Source organism: Hyperolius riggenbachi, chromosome 12 (genome assembly GCF_040937935.1).
Source record: "Hyperolius riggenbachi isolate aHypRig1 chromosome 12, aHypRig1.pri, whole genome shotgun sequence".
Classification (NCBI taxonomy): Eukaryota; Metazoa; Chordata; class Amphibia; order Anura; family Hyperoliidae; genus Hyperolius; species Hyperolius riggenbachi.
The window spans coordinates 91,687,149-91,713,043 of record NC_090657.1 but is presented as its reverse complement, the minus strand read 5'-3'; the positions used below and the strand labels follow the sequence as shown (position 1 = coordinate 91,713,043).

The following is a 25,895-nucleotide window of genomic DNA, read 5'->3' as shown; positions in this document are numbered from 1 at the left end:
TGTACTTCTGCTAATCAGGAAGTACAGTGAGAGGCATTGGAGACGGAAGACAAATGATGTGCAGTGACGCAGATCCCCAGCGCCTGGAATGCGGAAGTAGTAAGTAGTTTCCTGCCCGGCCGCTTCCATTGTGTGAAATTCTGGAGGGGGTAGTGCAGAAAGGGGGGCCCCAGGTGAGGGAGGGAGGAGTTGGGCCCCCTCCCTGCCGCTATGTGCCCAAGCCCCCTTTCCTGCGCTGCTACCCTCTCCTTTCCTGCTGCTCGGTGCAGGGCCTGGGAGGGTCCATTTCAAGGTAAAGGGGCTAGACCTACCGGGAAAATTCCTGTGTTCCTGGTGGCCCAGTCCAAGCCTGAACATGGCCTCATTCTATGTAGGATTGGAACTATGCAAATACAGTATATGTTTATCTCACCATGTCACATCAGCTAAAAAATGTCAGCTCAAGTACACTCTAATTGACAATACGGAAGAGTTTTCTTTTTACACAATAAATATGTAAATAAAATATGCATGTTCCTATGGACAAATAATTAAGAACTTCATCCATCACCATATGGAGGCATTAGTGGAGATGCAGGCAGATTTGAGAGTGATACTCGCCTACCTGAAGACTTTGTACCTTCTTCTTTGAAACCCAGTAAGTGATGTTGTGCATGTGTGTTGCTCTGCCCTGATCTTAAAGGGAACCAGAGACGAAGCACCCTTGTGTATTTTACCATGTATATCAGTAAGAACATTAGAGAAAACACTTACCATGCTCTCTGTTTCACCCTCACTGCTAAAAGTGTCTGTTATCAGCAGTCACAAGAATCCCAGACTGAGCAATTAAATCTGGCTTTGCTGGGAATGATTATTGCTGAGTCATTATAGCAAAGCCACAAGGGGGCAGGCTTGGGCTTGAAATAACACCACAGAAGACAGACTTAGCTATAATCTTTCTGTAGCAAAGCTAGACGGAGCAGCCTGACTTCTCAGTCGGGGATTCTTATCAGACGTGATAACAGTCAGATTACACAGAGAACAATGAAACAAAGGGCAGATTAGGTGTTTACTGTCATGTTCCCACTGATTTATAAGGTAAAATACAAGAGGGTGCTTCATCTCTGGTTCTCTTTAAAGGGGTTCTTCCGCGAAATAGAAAAAAAATAAAAAGTGGTTTATTTATAAACTATTAAAAATCCTCTTCAAATAGTGCGAAAAGTGTTTTTAAAAAATGAATAGTTTCATCAAAGTAACACGTAATGTAATCAGTGACAGATGTCGGCCAGGGAGGCTAATCCATTTGTTAGGGGTTTTTTTTTTGTACTATAATAGCACAAACATAACTGCTGCGTACCTAGTTGACAGTTCTGTAGTCCGTTGCTGTCAGGAATGGCTCTTACAATTAGAATAACGGCTGTTATCTCCCGGAGCTCTGCGCAGTTATTTATTTTAGTTTCAGGGAGGGAGAGAGAGGACCCCGGAGCAATGAATCAGGCAGAGGGAGATCAGCTGATCAGTGAGAACGTAATTTGTTGACGTCATTGCCCGGCAACCAGACTACGGCGTGTATGCAGAATCCTCTTTATCTCCTGAAAGCGAGTGATCTCTTTGTCGCTGCAAGATTTATGGGTTTGTGTTTTCTTATTAACTTTTAGCTGCCTGGAGAACTCAACACAAACCAATAAATCTTGCAGCGACAAAGAGATCACTCGCTAGAGGATTCTGCATAGACACCCTACGTTCTCACTGATCAGCTGATCTCCCTCTGCCTGATTCATTGCTCCGGGGTCCTCTCTCTCCCTCCGTGAAACTAAAATAAATAACTGCGCAGAGCTCCGGGAGATAACAGCCGTTATTCTAATTGTAAGAGCCATTCCTGACAGCAATGGACTACAGAACTGTCAACTAGGTACGCAGCAGTTATGTTTGTGATATTATAGTACAAAAAAAAACACCCCTAACAAATGGATTAGCCTCCCTGGCGTCATCCGTCACTGATTACATTAGGTGTTACTTTGATGAAACTATTCATTTTTAAAAAACACTTTTCGCACTATTTGAAGAGGATTTTTAATAGTTTATAAATAAACCACTTTTTATTTTTTTCCTATTTCGCGGAAGAACCCCTTTAAGGCCCATTTTACTTCTTCTTCAGACCTTTCAGACAGATTTCCAACATTTCTATAGATGCACCTGTCATGTGAAAGTCTTCAGCAATGTTTGTAACACTCTCATACCTGCCCACACCTCCACTCATGATATAGTTGAGATCTTCTATAATGACAAAAAAATGTTTTACCTGTTATTTCTACGTGCTTCTCACTGTTTGTTGTGTGGAGAGCATTGTGCAGTATCTGAGCTGTGCAGATGATAACATCTTGGCTTTTTACAAATTGTGCAAAGAAGCCCCTCTGCTCCGTTTCTCCACTTATTGCGATAACTTTGTATTTATCCTTGAGGTGTGGATTAAACTCCTTGTCATAGTGCTGCTGTGCCAGGTGCACCTAACAGGTTAAAGAGAATATATTTTAATGTTTGAAAACCTTTAGCACGAACGTGAACCAAGAAGAACAGTGGTATTTAATTAATAATTAAAGCTCAACTAAAACCTCAACTCTCAAACCAAGTAGGTTGCTTAGTGAACATTACAAGTATTACCTTTAGAACTGAACATTTAAAATGGTGAAACTTATGTACCCATGGTCTGTGTTGCTCTCCACGGCCTCGTGATCACGGGTAACCTGTGATCCCGAGCTGTTTTTTCTGATCACGAGGTCAGATTCCAAATTCGTGATCACCTCTCGATCACGGATTCAGTTCCAAATGCATCCGTGATTGTGGTCCAAATCTGGCTCATGATCACGGATTTAGCCGTGATTAATACCTGAAAACCTGTCGACTTTAGCAAAGCCCCCTTACATGCTAGAAACACCAAATTTGCAGGATATATTAAAGCGGACCCAAACCAAACATTTTTTTGAATTACAAATATTTAGTTGCAGCACTCTGACACATACAAAGATAAATAAACACTCCTTCAAACCTGTGAGCATTTCAGTGCATGCTTTTCACCCTTCTCTCTTCATAACTAGGATTATACTGGGGGCAGCCATTAGCAATTCCTCCATTGCCGGACACCACCTACTTCACCAGTTTGCCGGATTTTGTCCCGGCAATTTTAAAGAAAGGGAGGGGTTCCTCCAATAAATGTAAAATATTTTATATTTGTCATCATCCAGCTAAAAAGAGGCTGCTATTTATTATTATAATTTAGAAAATAGATTTTATTTCTGAAATTTTGTATTTTTAATTTGGGTCCACTTTAAGTAGAACAGCGGGAACAAGGGGATTTTTTTTTTCAAAAAGACCTTATACAGTAGTTTTTGAGAAAATCGATTTTAAAGTTTCAAAGGCAAAAAGTGTACATTTAAATGCGGTAAATGACAGTTAATGTATTTACCGCATTTACATGTATACTTTTTTTCCTTTGAAACTTTAAAATCGATTTTCTCAAAAAACTATAATGTCTTTTTGAAAATGTCCTCTCGTTCCCACTGTTCTTCTAACAACATCTAACATATCTGGCAAATTTGGTGTTTCTAGCATGTAAGGGGACTTTGCTATTAACCACTAAAGTCAGCGGGTTTTGGTGGGTTTTTAATCACAAATACTTTTTTCATTTGAAACTTTAAAATCGATTTTCTCAAAAACTTGTTACTGTAACTATGTTAGCCACTACTCACCTTTATAATCCATGCAATTTTTGTGATTGTAGCATGTATAGGGGCTTTGCGTTACCCGGTTCAGCACCGCAGTGCTGAAAATCACATGCATCCGAGCAACGTTCACCTCCCATTTATTCGCCTATAACTTTATTGCTACTTATCACAATGAATTGATCTAGATCTTGGTTTTTCCGCCACTAATTAGGCTTTCTTTGGGTAGTACATTTTGCTAAGAATTATTTTTTTCTAAATCCATTTTAACAGGAAGATTAAGAAAGAAATGAAAAAAAATCATTATTTCTCAGTTTTTGGCCATTATAGTTTGAGATAAATATACGTGTAATAGATTGCGGAAAAGCCGCCGCGCGGACTGGCAGCAAGGCGGCTGGTTCCGCGTCCAGCTTAGCGGTTTGCACCCGGCAGCGTGCGTCTGATGTGGCTGGGCCTGTTAGTGCACACAGATTGAGGAATACGCGCACACGCGCGCTGAGAGGCAGAACCTTTATGACAAACGAGGAGGGATCAGCTGACCAGGTTGGTCAGCTGATCTCAGAGCGAGTGGCTATTGGTTGATCAGCGATGGGTGGCGCCGGGGAGCGCCGCTCTATATATAGTTATTGCTGGTCAGTCTCAAGTTGTCTGCCGTTGCGAACACTTACGTGAAAGCACTCAGACCATAGTCAGATCCCACAATGTGTTAGAACCAGGAGGACCTGGGAATTCACACTGAGCCAGATTACTTCTGTGTTACTATTGTGTTATACTTCAGACTAGTTCCAGGGTGTTGAGACCACGGACCTCACACCCAAGACTAGGGATACTGTGTTACTATTGTGTTATCCTTCAGACTAGTTCCAGGGTGTTGAGACCACGGACCTCACACCCAAGACTAGGGATACTGTGTTACCATTGTATTATACTTCAGACTAGTTCCAGGGTGTTGAGACCACGGACCTCACACCCAAGACTAGGGATACTGTGTTACCATTGTGTTATACTTCAGACTAGTTCCAGGGTGTTGAGACCACGGACCTCACACCCAAGACTAGGCATTGTTTGATCTCTGTTATGACCTATTGCATTCCTGACTATCCTTCTGCTTTCTGATTCGGTACCTATGCATATCTGATTACCTGTTGCCAACCCTGCCTGTCCCTGGTTACCAAATCAGCCTTCTGTCTCTGTACCTTATCTGCCCCTGTGTTGCCGACCTAGCCTGCCCGACCTTGCGAGCTATCCCTCTCCATTGAGAGATTAGTCTTCAGTCCTGCTTGTGACGCCCACCTTCTAGGTGTCACTTAACCACAGGGCCTTCCTGCTATTCAGCCTGGGGCTCCACCCCTTTGGAAGTCTCAGGCTGTGGGAAGGTCTTCGCACTTCCCAGAGGGAGGTATTTCTCATACTGCCAAGGACCACCTGCTCCTCGGGTGGTCCCACTCAAAGTCATTACTGTTGCACCAAACACTCACACTATATAGGTGTCTAGAGGTTAGTTATGCTTGTATTGTTGGTGATTCTGCAGATCATCAATAATCGGGTATATATCTGTATTCTTGGTGATACTGCAGATCACCAATAATCAGATTCTCTCTGTGTGCTGACACCGATCGTTACAATACGCTACCGTAATTAAAACCCATGTATTTTATTTGCCCATCTGCCCCGGTTATTATACCGTTTAAACGATGTCCCTATCACAATTTATGGTGCCGATATTTCATTTCGAAATAAAGGTGCATTTTTTTAATTTGCGTCCATCACTATTTATAAGCTTATAATTTTAAATAATATGATAACATACTCTCTTGACATGCATATTTAAAAAGTTTAGACCCTTGGGTAACTATTTTTGTTGTTTTTGTTTGTTTTTTATTGTATTTTTTTTATTTATTTTTTTTAATAAAAAATGTATGTGGGTAATTTTTGGTGTGGGAGGGAAACTGCTAATTTTAAATGCTAAATATAATTGTTTAAATAAAAATGTATGTGGGTGCAGTTTACTATTTGGCCACAAGATGGCCACATTGAAAAAAGTCCTGGATTCGAACGATCTCGCATCCAGGAACCAAAAAGCAGAGGAGAAGTTTCCTGGGGGCAGAAATACAGCGCTCTCTGGATAGAAAGCGTCGGTATTTCTGCGGGGAAGTTAGATCGGTGAATGGGAATTATATTCCCATTCACTGATCGGGGGGCTAGCGGCGGGTGCGCGCGCGGGAGCACGCCCGATTGCGCGCACCGTGCGGTGGGAGCAGCAGTGCCTATCTGGACAAGGAAGCTCGTCCAGATAGGCTGAACTGGTTAAAGTCAAATCTGTGATCACGGCTGTGATCACAGATTCTACATGCATTCACGGCTAAAATTTGAGTCGGAATTCCGTTTCAAATCTGGATCACGATCATGGTGTATCTGGATTTTGATACTGCCGTGGCTGGATTTACTCGAATTCGTGATCAGGGGTATCCGAGCAACACTGCTCATGCTTGCCTATTAACAGAGGCCTAAGATCTCTGGACCTTTATCAGCTTCCTGTTGGCAGACTACGGTCTTACAACTGGTTACCACCTACTTCCTGAAACCTTCAAGTCCACCTCCTCACACAGAGGACATACTGGGACAAATTTCCTAAGCCCCAGGATTGCAAATTACGATCCTTTGGCTTAGTATGCTACTAGGATCACAGAGCAGGATGTTTTGCAAGAAATTCAGAGGATCCTGGACTCTTATGGTTCTGCCCACGTCACCAGCTACAATGTTCTTCAATTAAATGAATAGGGAAATGTGCATGCATGTGGTTGTGTATCTAAGACAGTAGAATAGCTACCTTATTCACAATCATGGCCACTTTGGCATTCGGAGTCATTTCCAGATGCCTCATTGCCACATAAACAGCTGCTCTAGTCTTTCCACTCCCTGTTGGAAGCCAGATGATGATGTTCTTGCCCTCTAAAGCAGGAGCAATGACTTCCCATTGGTAAGTTCTCAGATCCATCTGCAGAGAAAGTACATGAAAATCAAACAACAAATGAATAGAGTTTACTTGTACAAAGGCAGTGATGTCAAGAAAAATGCATTGGGATCATTATTTGGCCATCTGCATGGTAGAAAGATGTGTAAATACAGGTTAACTTGTCTCAGGATAGGAGTGTGGTGGATTGCCCCAGTTCCGTCTTTCAACTGAGAAACCCAGTTTACACTCACGTACAGGGGTCTGCAACATCAGGAGTCCTATAATTACACATACCAGTAGACTGTGGTGCTCCTCCTCACCACTTCACTCCTAGGCCACACCTCCTTTTCTATGTATCCCCTCTAGTCTCAACCATGAGGATGGGGTGGGAGGAGGAAGTAGCATGTGTGCTACACCTACTCCAAGGTGGTTGACATTAGGGGGATCTAGTGAGTAGAAAAGGAAGCTTGTGAGAAGAAGAGTATGTATGTAGAAAAAATAATGAGCCTAAGTTGATGGCTAGGATTTAATTCTTGACCATTATCTTTGACAGTATAAAAAATTTCTCAATTCAACATCAGACCTAACCGGAATTTAGGTATATAAAAAAGGAGGTCTAAATACCAAAATCTGCATTATAACTGCCCACAGAAGAGAACGTGAGTGGCAACTCAACCATGTCTCCTCCCAGAATGCACTGGAGGAGAGAGGAAAAATGAAACACTGGTCATGTCCCTGCCAAAGCTCTGTCCCTCTCCTTCATCGGTCTTGCATTTAGGATTAATTAACAGATCTACATATATATAGGTTTGGAGGTTCGTTTTTTTAAATGAATAATGTGTTTAATTTATCATAAACATTATTCCTATCTTCAAATTGATTTATTTCTTAGTTTCAAATGTTAGTATGAAGGAATATGATGAGAGCAATGATCAGTGTGGCTTGAATGACAGAATCTGCATCTTTTGCTTAGGAGTTGTTTGTGGTATGCATGCTAGGGGTGTGGAAGGGGTGTCGAACACTGCGAATCCAGCGCAGGAGACTTGGGTGCAGCCGGCACCACCATAGACCGTAATAGGAAGTACGGCTATATCGGAGCACAGTGAGCAACTTCGGCGCTGTCAGAAGACGGAGCTGAAGTTACTTTTAAAACATTGTAATTCGTCCGCCGGCAAAAGCTGGAAGCCGAATTATATAATTTCCCACCATCAACATGGATCTAGAGGGGGAATAGTAATTAACATCGCGGGGACTTGCGCAGCAGCAGGATAAGCCGTATACCGACTGTATCCTGCACCCAAGTCTCCCGGCGGCAAATTCTCTCACACGCAGGGGTGTGCATAGAGGGGTGTCAGGGGCGTGTCTTAAATGGTCCCCTCTTTCTTGCCTCAAAAAGTTAGGCCGTTTGGGTATATTTATTTTTTTATTTTAGATTAGTTTTAAATAAAGTTCTCTGGTGAAGAATGCTAGTCCACTCTTCTTTAGATGTGTGGAAATGTTTGAATAAGGATAATTAATGTCATTGATGTGAAAAACATTATTTCTAGAATATATTTGATTTCAGTTATTTCTGAGAAGGGTGGAGTATGCAAGAAGGGGACACCTCTTTTTCACATGTGCTACATGGATACTAAGTAGCTTTGTTCTTGAAAAATAGAAAAAATAAAGTTAAATTTTGAAAGCTAATGTGTTGTGTCTAGTCAGGGATTCTTTGTATTCCTGGTATTCTTTTGCTTAAAAACAGAAATCATTCAGAGTGAAAAATATTCAGTTACTGGAAATTCAGGACGGGGCACATACTTTTCACATCACTATGACACATCAAAACTAGGTGCATAATGCAAATGTGAAATCAGTCATATAAACCAATGGCACTGAAGTTTAACCTCCTTGGAGGTATCCCCGAGTGTAGCTTTTTACAGCAATTAGTACCCCCCACGCTACACTCGTGGATACCGCTAGGAGAGCCATGTGCAGTGATCACAGCAGAGCTGTCGATCACTCACTTTGACGGGTTCTAGTGGTGGCAACCTTGTCTTCTCTCTGCCCACCCAGTGATCCATCATTAAGTGGAAATCTCAGCATAGAGATACAGCACCTACCGCAGGACAGGAGGAAGATCTTCAGGACGTGGCCAGATCTTTAGAGGTGAGTGATATAGGCGGTGCATAAGGGGATGGGGGGCACTATCGAGAAGGCTATGCTGAAGGGGGGGTACTGGCTACCTTTACTGAATGATGTAAGGAGCAAACTCTGGCTACCTTCACAGGTGGGGCCCTCTGGCCGCCTATAACGGGGGAGCACTGTCTTTCTACCTAAACTGGGGGGGACACTGCCTGGTAACCTAAAAAGGGGGGGGGCACTCTCTGCTTATCAATATATTCTGGTGCTCTTTGGCTATCCATACTGAGGAGGGGGGCACTTTTTGGCTACTGATAACAGAGGGCACACTCTGGCTACCTGTATGGGGCTCATGTTTTGGCTACTTAAACTAGGCGAGTACACTCTGGCTGCCTAAACTAGGGGGGGGGGTTCTCTTTGGCTGCCCATACTTAGTGGTGTGATTCTTGCCCAAGAAAGAGTTGTACCGCTTTTATACTTTTTTTTTTAAAGAATCATGGCATTAAGGAGGTTAAGTCAGAGGTAGTTGCGGTTGACCACTCTGCCTATTGAATATGTGCTCACTGTGATACAGGAAGTAACAGAAGATTTGTGGGTAGCAAACATTTCTCTGAAAACAAAGCACGGTAGCCAAGATACAAATGCTGTGTTAGTCTAGAGCTATTTCTGACAAACCTTACCTTAGCTTCGTGGTCACCGGTATTCCTGGGTGGCTTTGTGTGGTTGTAGTCTTCTTCAGAACACCCCTCACATCCAGTCACAGTGCTGTTTCCTGTCACACTGCCTCTCACAGCTGATCTCTCTGGCTTTTAAGCTGCAATGTTGGGTTTCCTTTCACCTAAAGGGAAACTGCAGAAAAGGTGTCCTTTAGGGGCTCTGTGAAGGCCAAGCAGGAGTGGATCTGATTGAGGCTGCTTCAGCTGCTTGTCACTGCTGAAAAAACGCCGAGATCCCCAGCAGCACCTTGTCATAAGCAAGAATCGAAACTGAAACAGGGACTTTCCTCTAGATTTCTTCTACATACACTAACAATACAATAACATACATAAAACAATGACCCAAATAATGCTTACATCATGCACATGCAGAAGAAATGAAACCAGAATAGTTATAGCAGTATATGCATAGTTAACCGTTTGTATAATCCTAGGAGACGTGACATAGCATAGCAATAGCATTGCCCCTGTGCACTAAACAAGGCAGTGCTGCATGTATAATTTTACTGCTCCTAAGCCAAATTTCAATCTCAAAGCTGCATTATAACAGCCAGCACAGCGACACCTATTGTAGGCTGTTGAAAGACTTCAGTTAGGCCCGGTTCACATTGGCGTTTTGAGTCAAAAGGATCCGGTGAGTGGATCCGGTCTCCGCTTCACCAAATCCGGATGGCTCAGTCCGTGGCCCGGTTCACATAGTACATAGTGAAAACTGATCTGATCAATGATTGATCGGATCCGTTTTCACTCAGCAACACATACCTAATTTTCAAAGACAGCCGGCGGTAGAGGCTTCCTCTTCTTCCGCTGTGACTACACAGCGCGTCATGTGACTAGTCAAGAAGATGAAAGCCTCTACCGCCGGCTGCCTATGAAGATTAGGTATGTATAAACCCTCCCTAGTCCACCCGCCCGGCTGCTGCACCCTCCCGTCGGCCCATGCCCCTATCCCCCATGGTACGGTCCGTTTCTTCACTGGTGTGAAGAAACGTTCCGTTTCCCATTGCCCCCAATGCTGCAGTATTTTTGTCCAGATCCGTTCCGCTAAGCAGAACGGTTCGGAAAATTAGGGCCTGCAGCAATTTTTAGGTCCAGAACATATGGAAAGTATCCGTACCAACGGACGCATGTGAATGGATCCATAGGTTAACATTGGATCCATTAACATCCGTTCCGTTTGTACAGTATATGTTCTGGTTACGTTCCGGAAAAAACGCGAATGTGAACCGGGCCTTAGGCAGCACCTGTTCAGCAAGGGATCCTTTGGCTAGACTAACACTGCCTAGTGCCTACCGATCACGCCGTAGTGGCTGCAGCTTAATGCAAACCTGAACTGAAAAATAAAAGTCAAAATAAACATATACACGTCATACTTACCTCCCGTGTAGTCTACTCATAAATCTCCTTCCTCTCCTGCGTCCTGTTTGTCCACAGTGATAGATGGAATTCCCTGTCCTCCATTTTTAAAATGGCCATTACACCATAACAGCTTCTTGTTCAGCACACTGTTAAACTGTAATATCGCCCTCTTGAGCTATAGGGAAAGATGGGCATTACATTGCTCATCAGTTGTCCTTTCAGTTATAGCTGACAGCAACTGATATATAACTGACAGCAACTGATATATTTCAGTTCTGACAAAATCTTGTCAGAACTGGAAAGAATCGTAAGAAGAAAGTGGTGAGCTTCTGAGAGGAACTGAGGGCAAGGTAAGTATGGCATATTTATTTGCAGTACATCATGTGTTTACTTTAAATAATTTTACTCAGTTCAGGTGCCATTTAAGCGCTTTGCGTTTACCAGGAGAAAAGCACAATATAAATGTTATTTGTTGTGTCTAGCTGATAGGTAACACTTGGCTATATAATATACAGTATACCGAGGCGGAATGAAGACAATGGTAGATGTCCATTAGTTAGGGATAGAGGCTGGGGTGATGTCATGTTATGGCTTTTGGTAGATTAGGGTTCGGTATCAAGAAAGGCTTCATATTATGGGGAAAGTTAGGGTTGGGTGCCAAGAAGGGGTAATCAATTGGGGAGATGTTAGTATTAGCCATCAGAAAAGGGCTTATAATAGAGTTGGAGTTTAGATTTAGAAAGAAGAAGGGAATCTTATGTCTGGCTGAATGTCAGGACAGAAGCATTGAAAACTCTGCTGAAAGGACTCTGCAGGGCCAACAGCAGGATATCAGTAAATACAAAATAACAAGATTTAAAAGGTATCACCAGTTAGGTGCCATGCCCTTAAACCGTGAATGCCGTACAGGCTGTTGTCTCCCGCGTGCTTGGGTTCAGCATGAGGTGGAACGAATTGACAGATCATTAGGTGGGGCTGGAGAAGAACCGGCTGTCATGGTACACATTGGCACCAATGACAAAGTTAGTGGGAGATGAAAGGTCCTCAAAAATGATTTTCAGGTACTTGGAGATAAACTTAAAGCAAGGACCTCCAAGGTGGTGTTTTCTGAAATACTGACAGTGCCACGCGCTACATCTGAGAGACAAAGGGAGCTTAGGGAGTTAAATAAGTGGCTGAGAAATTGGTGTAGGAAGGTGGGGTTTGGGTTCCTGGAGAACTAGGCAGACTTTGCAGTCGGCTACAGGTTCTACAGAAGGGATGGGCTGCACCTTAACCACTTAACGACCACGGTCAGCCGATCGGCGGACCTAGGTGTTAAGTGGTTTTACATGGAAACTTCCATGTCAGTTCACGAAGGGTGTCTCAGTGAACAACCTGCGAGCCTCCAATCGCGGCTTGCAGGCTAATTGTAAACACGCGGGGAAGAAATCAATGGTGGATGACCAAGGTAAGGCAGAGTTATTAAATGCTTTCTTTGCTTCTGTCTTCACAAGGGAGACATCACTGTTGCAAATTACAGATGCAGAAGAGTCTCAATCTTCCAATTGTAATATTAAATACTTAATGCAGGAAGAGGTGAAGGCAAGACTTAATAAATTAAAAATAGACAAGACACCTGGCACGGATGGCGTGCATCCTCGGATCCTAAGGGAATTAAGTTCAATTATCCATAAACCCCTTTATGTTATCTTTTGTGACTCTCTTTCAACTGGCAGAGTCCCAGTAGATTGGCGTACAGCCCATGTTTTCCCATTATTTAAGAAGGGCAAAAAATCAGACCCAGGAAATTATAGACCTGTAAGCTTAACATCAGCTGTATGCAAACTATTTGAGGGGTTACTAAGAGATACTATACATGACTTCATAGTAGAAAATAATCTTATTTCTCAACATTAGCATGGGTTTAGTAAAGACAGATCCTGTCTGACTAACATGCTCAGCTTTTATAAGGTGGTGAACGCTAATGTGGATATTGGGAATGCTATAGATGTGATATACTTGGACTTTGCAAAGGCCTTCTACACTGTTCCCCACAAAAGTCTGGTGCAAAAGTTGAGGCTGCAAGGACTGGGGAAGAGTCTGTGTGCATGGATAGGGAACTGGCTAATGGACAGAAAACAAAGAGTTGTGGTCAATGGATCATACTCCAAATGGATGACTGTTAGCAGTGGGGTCCCACAGGGGTCTGTACTGGGTCCAGTGCTCTTCAATTTATTTATTAATGACCTAGTAGATGCAGTAAAAAGCAATGTTGCCATTTTTGCAGATGATACAAAATTGTGCAGAATCATTAACTCTCAGGAAGATAGTGACATACTGCAACAGGATCTGGATAGGATGGCTATATGGGTACATAAATGGCAGATGAAATTCAATGCTGAAAAATGTAAAGTCCTGCATTTTGGTCGTACCAATGGTCTAGCACTATACAAAATAAATGGGATACAGTTGGGGACATCAAACTTGGAGAAAGACTTAGGAGTACTCATCAACAACAAGTGTAATAATCGTATTCAATGCCAAGCCGCTGCAGCTAAAGCTAATAAAATTTTGGGATGCATTAAAAGGGAAATAAAAACTCGAGATGCTAGCACAGATTTCCCCAAACTTTTTTGTTCAAGGGCCGAGTCAACATACTTCAGACTGCTGGGGGGCCGGAACATAGATAAAATGATGTTGAAATACATTACATTGAATCTTGGTATCAATTCCCCCCAGAACTCCCAGCAGCAGCCATTCAGTCATGCGGTGCCCGAAGAACATCTTTGTGCAGCACTGCTATTCTATATGCGGCTGCCGATATTTAACCACTTAAGCCAACAGGGTTGTTTATTTTTTGCATATGAGCAACTTTCACCTCCCATTCATTTGCCAATAACTTATCACTACTCATCACAATGAATTGATCTATATCTTGTTTTTTTTCCGCCACCAATTAGGCTTTCTTTGGGTGGGACATTTTGCTAAGAATTTTTTTTTTCTAAATCAATTTTAACAGAAAGAAATGGAAAAAAAATCATTATTTCTCAGTTTTTGGCCATTACAGTTTAAAATTAATACATGTTACTGCAATTAAAACCCATGTATTCGATTTGCCCATTTGTCCCGCTTATTACACCATTTAAATGATGTCGCCGATATTTTATTTGGAAATAAAGGTACATTTTTTTCAATTTGCATTCATCACTATTTACAAGCCTATAATTTAAAAAATTATATTAATATACTCCTTTGACATGCATATTTAAAAAGTTCAGACCCTTAGGTAACTTTTGTTTTTTTTTGTTTGTTTTTTAACCACTTCACCACTGAGGGGTTTTACCCCCTGAGCACCAGAGCAATTTTCACCTTTCAGCGCTCCTTCCATTTATTCGTCTATAACTTTATTATTACTTATCGCAATGAAATGAACTATATCTTGTTTTTTTCGCCACCAATTAGGCTTTCTTTAGGTGGGACATTATGCCAAGAATTATTTTTTTCTAAATGTGTTTTAATGGGAAAATAGGAAAAATGTGGGGAAAAAAATAATTATTTTTCAGTTTTCGGCCATTATAGTTTTTAAATAATGCATGCTACTGTAATTAAAACCCATGAAACGTATTTGCCCTTTTGTCCCGGTTATAAAACCATTTAAATTATGTCCCTATCACAATGTTTGGCGCCAATATTTTATTTGGAAATAAAGGTGCATTTTTTTCAGTTTTGCGTCCATCCCTAATTACAAGCCCATAGTTTATAAAGTAACAGTGTTATACCCTCTTGACATAAATATTTAAAAAGTTCAGTCCCTAAGGTAACTATTTATGTATTTTTTTTAATTGTAAATTTTTTAATTTTTTTTTAATTACAAAAAAAAAAAAAATGGGGAGTGTGGGAGGTAATGAGTTAATTTTATGTGTAAAAGTCATTTATTTGTATGTGAAAAATGTGTAGGGTGTAGTTTACTATTTGGCCACAAGATGGCCACAGTAACTTTTTGTTTTAATGCGACCTCCAAGCTTCCTTCCGGAAGCTTGGAGGAAGAATAAGGAGGCTGGACACGTGAGTTTTTTCTCACAATGATCGCGCTGCCCATAGGAGAGCAGCTGATCATTGCGGGGCTTAGATCAACGAACGGGAATGGATTTTCCCGTTCATTGATCTCTGGGCGAGCGGGGCGGCGGCGGTTTTACTAGCGGCGGGCGGCGTGTTTACGAGCGGGAGCGCGGGCAGCGTCGGGAACGCGGAAAGTACGTGTTTCTCCGTCCCTGGTTTTTAAAGGATGGAAAAAGGGGCGGAGAAATACGTACGCGCGGGGGTAAAGTGGTTAATTATAATTTTTTTTTAATTAATTTTATTTGGGTAATTTTTGGTGTGGGAGGTAAACAGCTAATTTTAAATGTAAAATAATGTATTTATTTAATAAAAAATGGATGTGGGTGTAGTTTTAGTCAAAAAGTCCTGGGAGCGATCGGAACAAGAATGAAGACGGGAAACTTTTTTTTTTTTTACTTAGAAAAACTGCAGCCTCTGTCGGTTTTTCACCGGGGGACTTTGATCAATGAATGGGAACTATGATCCCATTCACTGTTCGCTAGGCTAACGTGATGTGCAATGTGACATTGCACATCACGCAACAATATTATTGGTCTGTACTAAACCTAGTAACACTTGTTGCGGCAGTAGCGTGACGAGTGTTACCATAGCAATTCACGTAAATGGCGTACACGCGGTACAGCAGTTGTGTAACGCACGCTACTTTACCCTCGTACCATGCGAACACGGTTTATGCGCATTACTAGGTTCAATACAGGCCGGTAAAATTGCAGCGCAGTGTGTAAAGTTACTGGCCTTTTTTGCATCAAAAAAGGCCTTTTCTGCACTATCTACGACAGGTTAAATAAACTAAGTTCACTAAAGTTTAAAGCAGTCGTGATCAGTGGCGTGGCTACAGACCTTGGAGCACCTACCCCCCCAATATAGTAGCCAAATGTGGCCCCTAGCAATCAATCCCCAAGTATGGTAGCCAGATGTGCTCCCCACTCGCTCCCACCCCAGTGTGGTAGCCAGATGGGCTTTCCCCTTCAACCCCAGTCTTGTAGCCAGATGTGCCCCCTTTCCCACTCCGTTATGGTAGGCAGGTGAGCTCCCCCATCCCAGTATGGTAGACAGATGGGCTCCAGGTCCCTTGATGCCAAGAGGGCTACATCGGGGAGAGAGAGGAGGACAAGCAGGCACAGGACTGGTACCTATGCCATTGGTTATGGTGCCTTTGCTGTGCATTTTCTTTTGATTCTCATGGTAGAGATGTCCCGAACTGTTCGCCCGGGGAATAGTTTGTGGCGAACAATGCGTGTTCGCATCTATTCGCGAACATATGGCATGTTAGATTCACCCCCTATACATTATAATGGAGACAAAAATTGACCCCTCACCCCAGAGTCAGCAGACACGACAGCCAATCAGCTATCCCTCCCACCTGGACCCCCACCCCTTCCCTAGCAGAAAGCCAGCACAGCAGCCATTTTACACTCTGCCTGTGGCTGCTGTGAAGGAGACTAGGGACAGAGCTGTTCTGCTATTAGGTAAAGGGTGCGTTCGGCCTGTGTTCTGTGTCCCCAGTGGAGTTTCTTGCTGCTACAATACCAATTCACCATCTACATAACCCCAAGAGTCCTTCTAAAAGGATGTGTTTTGATCTTATATTGATATTGATGTTCAGTGTGTCCACACAGTGCACTTTAGTGCTACAGTAGTTGACCCTTCTGAGGGCCGTTTTTCTTTTTCTTGCCATTGTTCTATTGCAATTCTGTGTGTCCAGTGCACCCATTAGCTTTTGGAGACAGGTCTGATGGTTCTAATAGTGCACCGACCATAACCCAATAATCCTTCACCACCATTACTGGCATCTAGTATCTCCATATGGCCTCAGTGCACAATCAGTTTTTTTGTCACTTAACTGTCATTGAACTACTTCAGCCCGCCCATAGAGGCTGGAAAACTGCGATCGCCTGCACTCCCGTGAACGTGCGCACAAGCACGGCGGTCACTACACAAAGATTGCAGCCGAGAGGACTAACGTTTAGGATAGCATAACAATGATTTGGTCATCTGACATCACTAAAGCGCTTTGCGGTTGTTTGCGGCGAGTTAAACGCATCATTTAGTCTGTCAGTGTGTACCGGGCCTAACCCTTACACCACCTTATCGCCGTGTACGCATGCTGGATGTTTTAAAGCACTTAATTCCACAAATTTAAAATGTAGTGCAATTTCTGCCCTTTAGAGAGATTAAAACACGACTCTACGTCAACTACGTAATTTTTGGTAGGACTTTTGCCATGGATCCTCCTCCAGCATGCTACGGTCCAGGTAATAGGCCCCTTGAAACAACTTTTCTATCACTTTTGTGGCCAGAAACAGCACCTATAGGTTTTAAAATTTGCCTGCCCCTTGAAGTCTATGGCGGTTCACCTGTTGAGAACTTTTGCAGAAAATTTGCGTTTGCAAACTGAAACTTTCATGTTCAGGCCATCACTTATGGTAAACCCCTGCGGAGGGTCATTTTGTGCAAGGTACATATGTACATATTACACATTAGATCATACATGTCAAACTCTGGCCCATGCGCCAAATCTAGCTTGCAGAGCCATCAAGTTTGGCCTACAAGTTGTTTCCTCACTTTGCATTATGTTTGGCCCACTCTAGACCACCAGAGAAGCTAAACTGAGGGGTGAAGCCTTATGGGGGAGGGAGAAAAGCACTAGGCACCAGGTAACTGTACAGGGGAGGGAGGGCCACTAGACACCAGGGAACTGTTTAGGGTGTATATACCCCCTATGTATGTAACCCCCCCCCCCCTCCCATGATGGTTAGCCTAGACTATTGAGTAATGCAGCCTTAATTTTATATGAAATGTTAAACATCCAATGCACTTGCATGGCTGACTTGTAAAACAACATTGAGTTTGCTGGATGGGCTGTCCTGTGTATGTTGGCCACGGTTTGGCCCATCCACCCACCTGACTGACCCACCCCAAGGGTCCATTCACACTAGGGCGATTAGCGGGTGATTTCCGCTAATTGCCGAAGCGCTAGCGCAATATTAACCCTATGGCAGTGATCTCACTACCGCGATTGTTTAGCGATTAATGGCAATTGCAAAACGTGTTGCCTGCAGCATTATCTTGTGATTCAGGAGCAATCGCGATACAGTGCTTATAAAAGCGCTGATCGCAATCATCGGGAATCGAGTGTAGAGTGATTTGACTGCACTAATCGCAGTAAAATTACCCACGCAAAATGGTAGCGTTAAGCTACGGCTAAGCGCTAACGTTTTGTGCTTTTAAGTGTGAATGGGCCTCAAGTGCTCTGTACTGTTCAAGCTTGCTGTTTCTCCTTAGAGGCAGTGCAGACTCTTCTTCCACATTTAGACCTGCCCTTCATGTTTTGTAACGGAATTACTAATCAGGGGCTCTATTGACTATGGCTATGTTTTCACTGTGCCGGGATGCATCTTGCTAGGCGCAATAGCAATTGTGCAATGCGAGAATGCATCTGAAGCCCTCTAGTCGCACCATGCACCGCTATGGCATTCGGTTGTGGTACACTGCTGACCATCAGTTTTTCTCCGCACGCAAATTCGGATGCAGCCTATTTATATTAATAGACTGAAAAATCTCATCCAAATTCATTTGCAGGGAATCGCACAAGTGGAAACCAAGCCTAAGTGGAGCATGTCGTTTATATGAGATGCAAACTGTCTGAACTAATAAAGGAAGACATTTTTGGAGCAAGCAGCAGGCGGCAGGGCGAGGTTCAGTTCACATTATGGTGTTCAGGGTCATTGACAGTGCAGCAAATATGCAATCACTCTTCACGGAATGGAAAATTTACAGAACCACTGTTCAGACATTTTCGTTGCATGGGACGTCACAAAACTGCTAGTATGACATGCCTGACTTATGTCTGATGTCTGGGAAAAACCGGTGTAAGTTTGAGTTCAGACACTGTAATAGACACCGGACAGGACAGATATGTGGGACCATTTTCTTGTCTAGTGCGAAACCAGCCCTTTATCCAGTATATAGGCTGTTATTGCAATGAATAGGCCTTATACTTTTTTGAAAGCCGCCTAATTTTATAGCATTTTTTTCCCCCATTTGTACCCAAAGCCTTTGCACGGTGCTGTACATACAAGACTGTTACACATCCATTATTTAATACAGCAATATTTATTCTGATAGACGGCAAGGCATTCATACAATCTCACAGTATAACACAGTCATGTTCATACAAAGAAACAGATGTAAAGAGGTGTAAGGCAAAAAATAAACACTGACCAAACCATCCATGAACGGCCACCAGGAATGTGCAGTGCGGTTGGTGCAGACATTTCAGTGTACATAATAAGTGATTGCTTGATTAACAGATTTTACCGCAAAAGAGACCACAGGTTGGATGGCTAGGGATTCAGAGCAATATTAAAGCAGGATTGTCACCATAAAAATCAAATTTCAACAGCAATTGGTCTGAGTGCATTAAGTGATAAAGATGCTAATCCTGCATTCAAAACTCTTTCTGCTGTTATGGTTTGGAGTTATCACATACCTTAGGAGCACTGGCCCTTTAACTGCCATTGCCTGGTGAAAGTTGCATGCTGGGGGGTCTTTATCTATAATATATTCCTCCTCTTCCCTTTATTTCCCCCTCCTAATGACATAAAAGACAGTGCACTTCCTAGTATAGACCTCAATGGGAGTCGGAGGAGGAGGCTGGGTGACGAATACACAATTAGCAAGAGGAGGGAGGGAAAAAAAAATTGAGTGAGGGAGGAAATTATGTCAGGATTAGCTTCATTCAAAGGTAACCGAGATGGAAACTGTCTAGAATAGGATTCTCTGCTTTTCCTTTATACAATTCACAGGAATCATAACCCGGACAGTGCAATACATCTGTTATGTAAGTAGAACTAGTATTTATCTACTTATGTGTTTTTTTTATTTCTATGGTAGCATGGGTGTCACTTGTTCTTTAAAGTGATATTCCACTCTTTTTGATGAAAAGGAAATTGCCTCACTTCAGATCTGTACGTCACAAGGGATTTTTCAGATATTCTAAACGATTCCTTGGTGGTGTCAGCAGAAACTTCTTCATGCATAATCAGCCTTCCTGTCTGTGAGAGTCCTTGCTAATGCAGTACAACTACCCTCTGTCTTATAGCCGTGCAAGTGCTGTGTTATAAAAACTAAGGGTAAGGTCACACTTGAGCCCCTGGAGAAAAAAAAAAAACATAAGCATTTCTCAGCAGACGAATGAGCATTTTTGGCCGACAGCCAGCTGAGAACAGCCAACTTTCGGCAATAGGGAGACACACGATGTGCAAATAAAACCAAAAAGCAGTGGTGTTAGCTTTTACTTTTTATGCTGCGGTAAAACGCATTGCTACCAGTGCACTGCGATTGTGCACTGGGAAGCATATGTGCATTTTTGCGTTGCAGAAAACACACAGGGCCATATGCAATTCACTTTTTCACCTGAGTTTTCTCCGAGGTGATATTCTTAAACTTGTCAATAAAATGCTTTTTAAACCACCAGAAAGCAAGAAAATACTCAAAATTTTTATATTCCTTTTTCACCTACTTTTTGGTACTTTTTTGGTGAAAAAGTACTGGAAAACTTTTTTAAATCGAAGATGAAAAATTATCTCCCAGGAGAAAACGTGAATTGCATATGGCCCACAGTATTTTAAGCAAGTTTGACCCTGGCATGAAGCCCTATCTAGTGACCTCAGTATTTGAGTGCTATAAAGTAGATATTACTGTATTTTTGGAACTAAAAGACAAGAGTTTCTGCCACAAAGGGGTATAGAGGAGCAAGGACGACACAGGAGGACACAAGGGGGGGGGGGGGGGGGGGGAAGGAGGAGGACACAGGAAGACACAAGAGGTACAAGGGGGCATAATCCACAAGATGCCCCATCACCATGGATGCACGAGGTTTAAAATATTTATTTTTAATTTTTTCCCCTGGTTTTTGTCCTCTAAACCTAGGTGCGTCTTATGGTCAGGAGTGTCTGAAAAATTCCGTACAGGATTGGGAAAATTGTTATTTCAGCATTCAGGCTCTTTAAAGCATACACAAAGGGCTGAAGACTGAGCAGAAGTTTTTAAAACATTAAATTACAAAATAACTCTCATGCTCCACTGATATAGGTCATAGAATTGTTTCTATAACAAATGTAGAAATGTACTTCCCAGTTTTTCAGTTAACTGTAGACGGCAGTGTTTTAAAATACTACTGGTAATTCTTATTCAATGCACATTATGAAACTTCATAAAAAAGGGAGTAAACAGCATGGTCTGCAGCATTCTGCGCAGGCAGAGTAATTCTGCACCTGCACAGAACGCTCCAAGCCACGTGAGCGGTGCAGAAGACACTGACCTTGCGAGGTCGGCATCTGCAACGGAGGGGACCCCGGGACACCGGCTGGAAGCAGAGCTGTGGGGAGGGACACATAGGCTGCTAGAGGAAACCCCAGGTAGTTTTTTTTTTTTTTTTAACTCCTCGCACCTTCCCTTTAAGCATTACTGTACTTTTGTGTGGCTCTGACAAAACTTTTAAAAACTTTAGATTTTTTGATGATCGCTTTAAAAAATATTGAGTATGAATATCATACAAGAAACGTAATTACATATTTTCCAACACTGACCAACTAATGCTCGATGACAAATACCAACATTAAACTGCATGTACACAGATTTACAAGAAGACAGCTAAGTTGGCCATTAGGGGAGGTCCATGAGATGCTAATTGTTACGAGTTGATTCAAATTTTATGTAACTTCAAAATGGATCGATCAAATGTGGCAGCTGCTGTATTTAAGTGGCCTAGCATAAAAATTTGCATTAACTGGAATCACCCATAGTAAAATCTATGTTGCGCTTGTGGTGGCTTAGGCTTGATGCAGCATAGATCTTACTACTCTGAAACTGTCATAAGGAACAGGCTCACGAGTCCTCGCCGGTATTCAACTCAGCTGAGCTTTGTACTAGTCCGGAGCCAATGAAGTGATCACTGTGAGACAATCACAGTGATCTCAAGGAAAAAAAGGTTCTAGTCCTTAAAGTGAACCTCCGGACTAAAAATCGACTCAGCAGCACTGAAAAGGCTTGGGGTTTCTTTAACAGTTTCACAGCATCAGAACTTTGTTTCTCTTATACAAGCCTCATTTTTAGCTGCACAGAAGAAAACTGCCCGGGCTTTTTTCCCCTGATGCTGTGCAAAGCATGATGGGATTTCTGATTTTGTTGTTCTCATTTTGCTGTTTTGGTGCAATTTTTTTTTTTTTTTTACATTTGGAATTTGACATTTGAAGCCTAGCGTGTGCAGCTGGGAGGGGTAATCAGGACATAGGACAGTTGGAACTGTGGCTCCTGCTTCTTGTCACCTTCTTTCAACCAAAAAGATGGCTGCCCCCATGACAAAGATGGCAGCCCCCATGAATCACAAACATTTGCCTGTTCTTTTAAAACAGGGTGGGTAAGAGATATTACCTATCTATTCTAATTAACATAACTAATGTAACTTGATGACAGTATGTTTGTTCAGGCTGAAGTTCCCCTTTAAGGGTCCAGAACCTAGTAGTCCCAAATGAGTTAAAGGACACCTGAAATGAGAGGGACTTGGAGGCTGCCATATTTATTTCCTTTTAAGCAATACCAGTTCCCTGGCTATCCTGATCCTCGACCTCTAATACTTTTAACCATAGACCCTGAACAAGCATTCAGATCAGATGTTTCTGATTGAAGTCTGGCTGGATTAGCTGCATGCTTGTTTCAGGTGTGTGATTCAGACACTGCTGATGCCATAGAGATCAGCAGGATGCCAAACAAGTGGTATTGTATAAAAGGAAAACAAAAAAGTAATCCTCCATATCCCTCACACTTTCCTGTAACTTAGTATTATTAGCATTTAATTGACCTTCCCTAGTGGTCATACGTAAGATGTTCCAGCAGATTAAATCTCTTGGGTTAAATCTGCCTGTAACCTATTGACCCCCACAATAGGTTCAATAAACGTCTGATCCATTTGGGAAAAGCATGATTGGGCTCAATAGTACGTTTTAGTCAAGCAGGCGGGGGGGGGGGGGGGGGGAGGAGTGGTGGGCGCCACAGAGCTTTGTGCTGCATCAAGCAATAGAACAGCACTGTGGACAGCGGTCAAGTTCACTCCCAATCAGATTTCTGTTACAGGGTAACAGATTGATATGCCTACATTTGTGACTGGGGCATAACTGATCGCTTGTTAGATCAGGCCACTGTCAGTCTATGGCTAGATTTAGCAGGAAAAAGCAGACAAGGACAACCAGTAAACCAGCTACATGGTATTAATAAAACATCTGACTTTAATGCATTCCTTACGTAAGGTGCCTGTCCATAAACTGGCAAATATTTGGCAGATCCAATATCCACCTATTGTCATACATTCAGAGTCACAAATGTCCCCATCATTCACTAACAAATCCACCCCCCTTCCACTAAGAGTCACAAACCTTTATATATGCATTTCTCTTAAGAAAAACAAAAGATGTCTTGCTTGGTTTAAAAAAAAATAAATAATAATAAGTTTACAGTTGGGGAGACATAGCCGCGGCTCATTAATTCTTTAATTATGCCAGTTGCTTGGTCATCATTGCTGGTCTTTGGGATTCGAACCTGGAACAAGCATGCAACCAATGGAATCAGAAGAGCTGATCTACATACTTTTTCTGGGTCAGTGACTCGGGAGGCATGCAAAGCAGACGATCAGCACAACAGCCAGCCCTGTAGCAATGATTTTTTACGCCTAATACACACCATGCAATTTCCTATCACAGCTAAGTTTTGAATTGATAATTTCCAACAGGTCCGATCAGGTTTCTGATTGATTTTCCAATCAATTTTGTTTAGTAGTGATGAAAAAAAAAACACAATCGGCAGCCTGAATTATTAATTCAACCTGTCGATCTGACAGGAAATTGCATGGTGCGTACCAGGGAGAAGTAATCAAACGCACACACTTCCAAGTAACTCTTACTTTAAGTTTCCCTTAGAGCAGGGGTGTCAAACTCAAATACAAAGTGGGCCGAAATTGAGCTCTGGGACAAAGTCGCGGGCCGACCTCAATGTCTAGTGGCCACCATCCTTTCTTATAAAGTTCCCTGGTGTCGAATACCCCCCCCCCCCCCCCCCCCCACATACAAATATAATGCAAAGTGGGTAAACCACTTGAGGGCCAAATCTGATGGCTCATAGGACCAGATTTGGCCACCAGCCAGAATTTGACATGTATGCCTTAGAGGAAGCAGGAACCATAGTAACTTGTAATGTCCATGATTTATCACACATACTAAGTTCACCTGCTTGGAAAAGATCTCACTAGGCCACGTGGAGCTGCACTACTGGGCCTACCTCACCAGCCCATAATCGCACGATCATGTAACTTGTACTGTTTGCCTTGTATAACCTTGTTACGTCTGTCATTCTTGTATCATTTTATATATTTATTGTCCAGCACTGTGTAATATGTTGGCAATTTATAAATACAATAAATAATAATACTATAGATGAATGACTATGCCTTTAGGCCTCTTTCACAGTGCGATGTTAAACATTAACGCAGAATAACTCACTGCAATGAAAAATAAATGCCCTGTTCACAGTGAGCATGTTGCGTTGGTGACTAATGCTGCGCGTTAAGTGAAAGTACTACATGCAGTGCGTTATACACGTTATTAACTGCGTTGGACTGTGTGCACATGCTCAGTAATGACTTGTAAGTATACTTTTCATTGCCTGTATGCTCTACTGTATGCGACAATAATGGGGCATTAAGTTACGTTGTGACTTTTTTGGGGCGATGCGTTGTAATTTGCATTGCGACTTTAACGTCACATCAAAATGCAATGTTCTACTGTGAAAGAGGCCTTACAGTTCATTCCAGAGCCCTCAAAAAGTAAATGGCAGCAAAAAAATGAAATAAGATCCTGGATAACTCAGCCAGCCTTCATGCAGATTAGATCCACCCAATCAAAATGTACTTTTTTGTTTCTTGGAACCTGCTCTGACCAAACTTTTCAAGTTTTTCGTTCACTGCCGTCAATGTAGCCGATTCCTAAAAATATACTTCATTGCAGACAAGCTCTTTAATTTAATGGAGTTGAGTTAGAAAGTGTTGCTTAGAGCAAGAGAAATATCTGCGAATACACTGGTGTCTTTTTTACCTTATCTGAACTGAAGAAGCTGCTTGTATTTGCGACTAAACATTCTAGTACACCAACGTTTATTTTTATCATCTTGGTACAGTATAATCTTGTTATAGTACTCTGGTTACAGTAAAGCTTCTGGTATAGTAAACTAAATGTCTAGATCCTGGTCAAGCACCATTATAAGTATATGGGAGTAATGACTGGTATGAACCCGGATATAATAGAACTTATGTTATCGTAAACCTGTTTTTTGGCCCCTGCGGTATTCTGTATCAGGCTATAAATGGTGCATGCATCATGCAGAGACCGGTTAGCTGTGGTCCATGGGCTGGCTGGCAGCCACTTGTAACCTGCTTGCTGTCTGTATACTACTTTGGGCCTGTGTGGATTACCTCAAAAGCACCAGCTGGTGAGACCTAAGCTTCCCGTTTTCACTATAGAAGTGATGCAAATTCAGCTACCTCACTGCATCACTTCCGCATCTCCTGATCAGCCCTGGGCGCCCATGAGGCTGGGTGAGGCAGGTTCCTCAGGTGGCGGCAGTTGGGGGGCGGCGCACACCAGCCTGTGGGTGAGGAGGGCCACCGAGCAGGAGGAGGTAGCAGCCAGGATGGGGGAGCAGCGGGCACAGTGGTGAGGAGGGGGGGGGGGGTCGGACCCTCCTTCCCACACCTGGGGCTCCCCCGTCCACTCTCCCCCTACAGCGATTTGCTCACAATTCAATTAGTTCAGCCAGGCAGTGGGAAGCGTAATGACTCACCTACTTCCTGGATCCTGCGCCGCGTTCCACCTGAAGTACAGTGGGCGGCATTGC

General features: G+C 42.7%; 2 protein-coding genes across 2 annotated transcripts in view; both read right to left on the bottom strand.

The window, feature by feature from the left end:
* DHX58 (DExH-box helicase 58) overlaps positions 1-25,895 on the bottom strand; it is an 89,476-nt gene that overhangs the window by 56,515 nt on the left and 7,066 nt on the right. Inside the window, exons 2-4 of the mRNA XM_068263056.1 lie at positions 9,456-9,624; positions 6,529-6,696; positions 2,282-2,486 (exon numbers count right to left, since the gene is read on the bottom strand). Of these exons, the coding sequence (XP_068119157.1) occupies positions 2,282-2,486; positions 6,529-6,696 (373 nt within the window). The 5' untranslated portion in view covers positions 9,456-9,624. The remainder of the gene's footprint in view (positions 1-2,281; positions 2,487-6,528; positions 6,697-9,455; positions 9,625-25,895) is intronic.
* The window catches only part of KAT2A (lysine acetyltransferase 2A), a 67,139-nt gene continuing 60,292 nt past the window's right edge, over positions 19,049-25,895 (bottom strand). Inside the window, exon 18 of the mRNA XM_068263055.1 lies at positions 19,049-20,106. Within this exon, the coding sequence (XP_068119156.1) occupies positions 20,093-20,106 (14 nt within the window). The 3' untranslated portion in view covers positions 19,049-20,092. The remainder of the gene's footprint in view (positions 20,107-25,895) is intronic.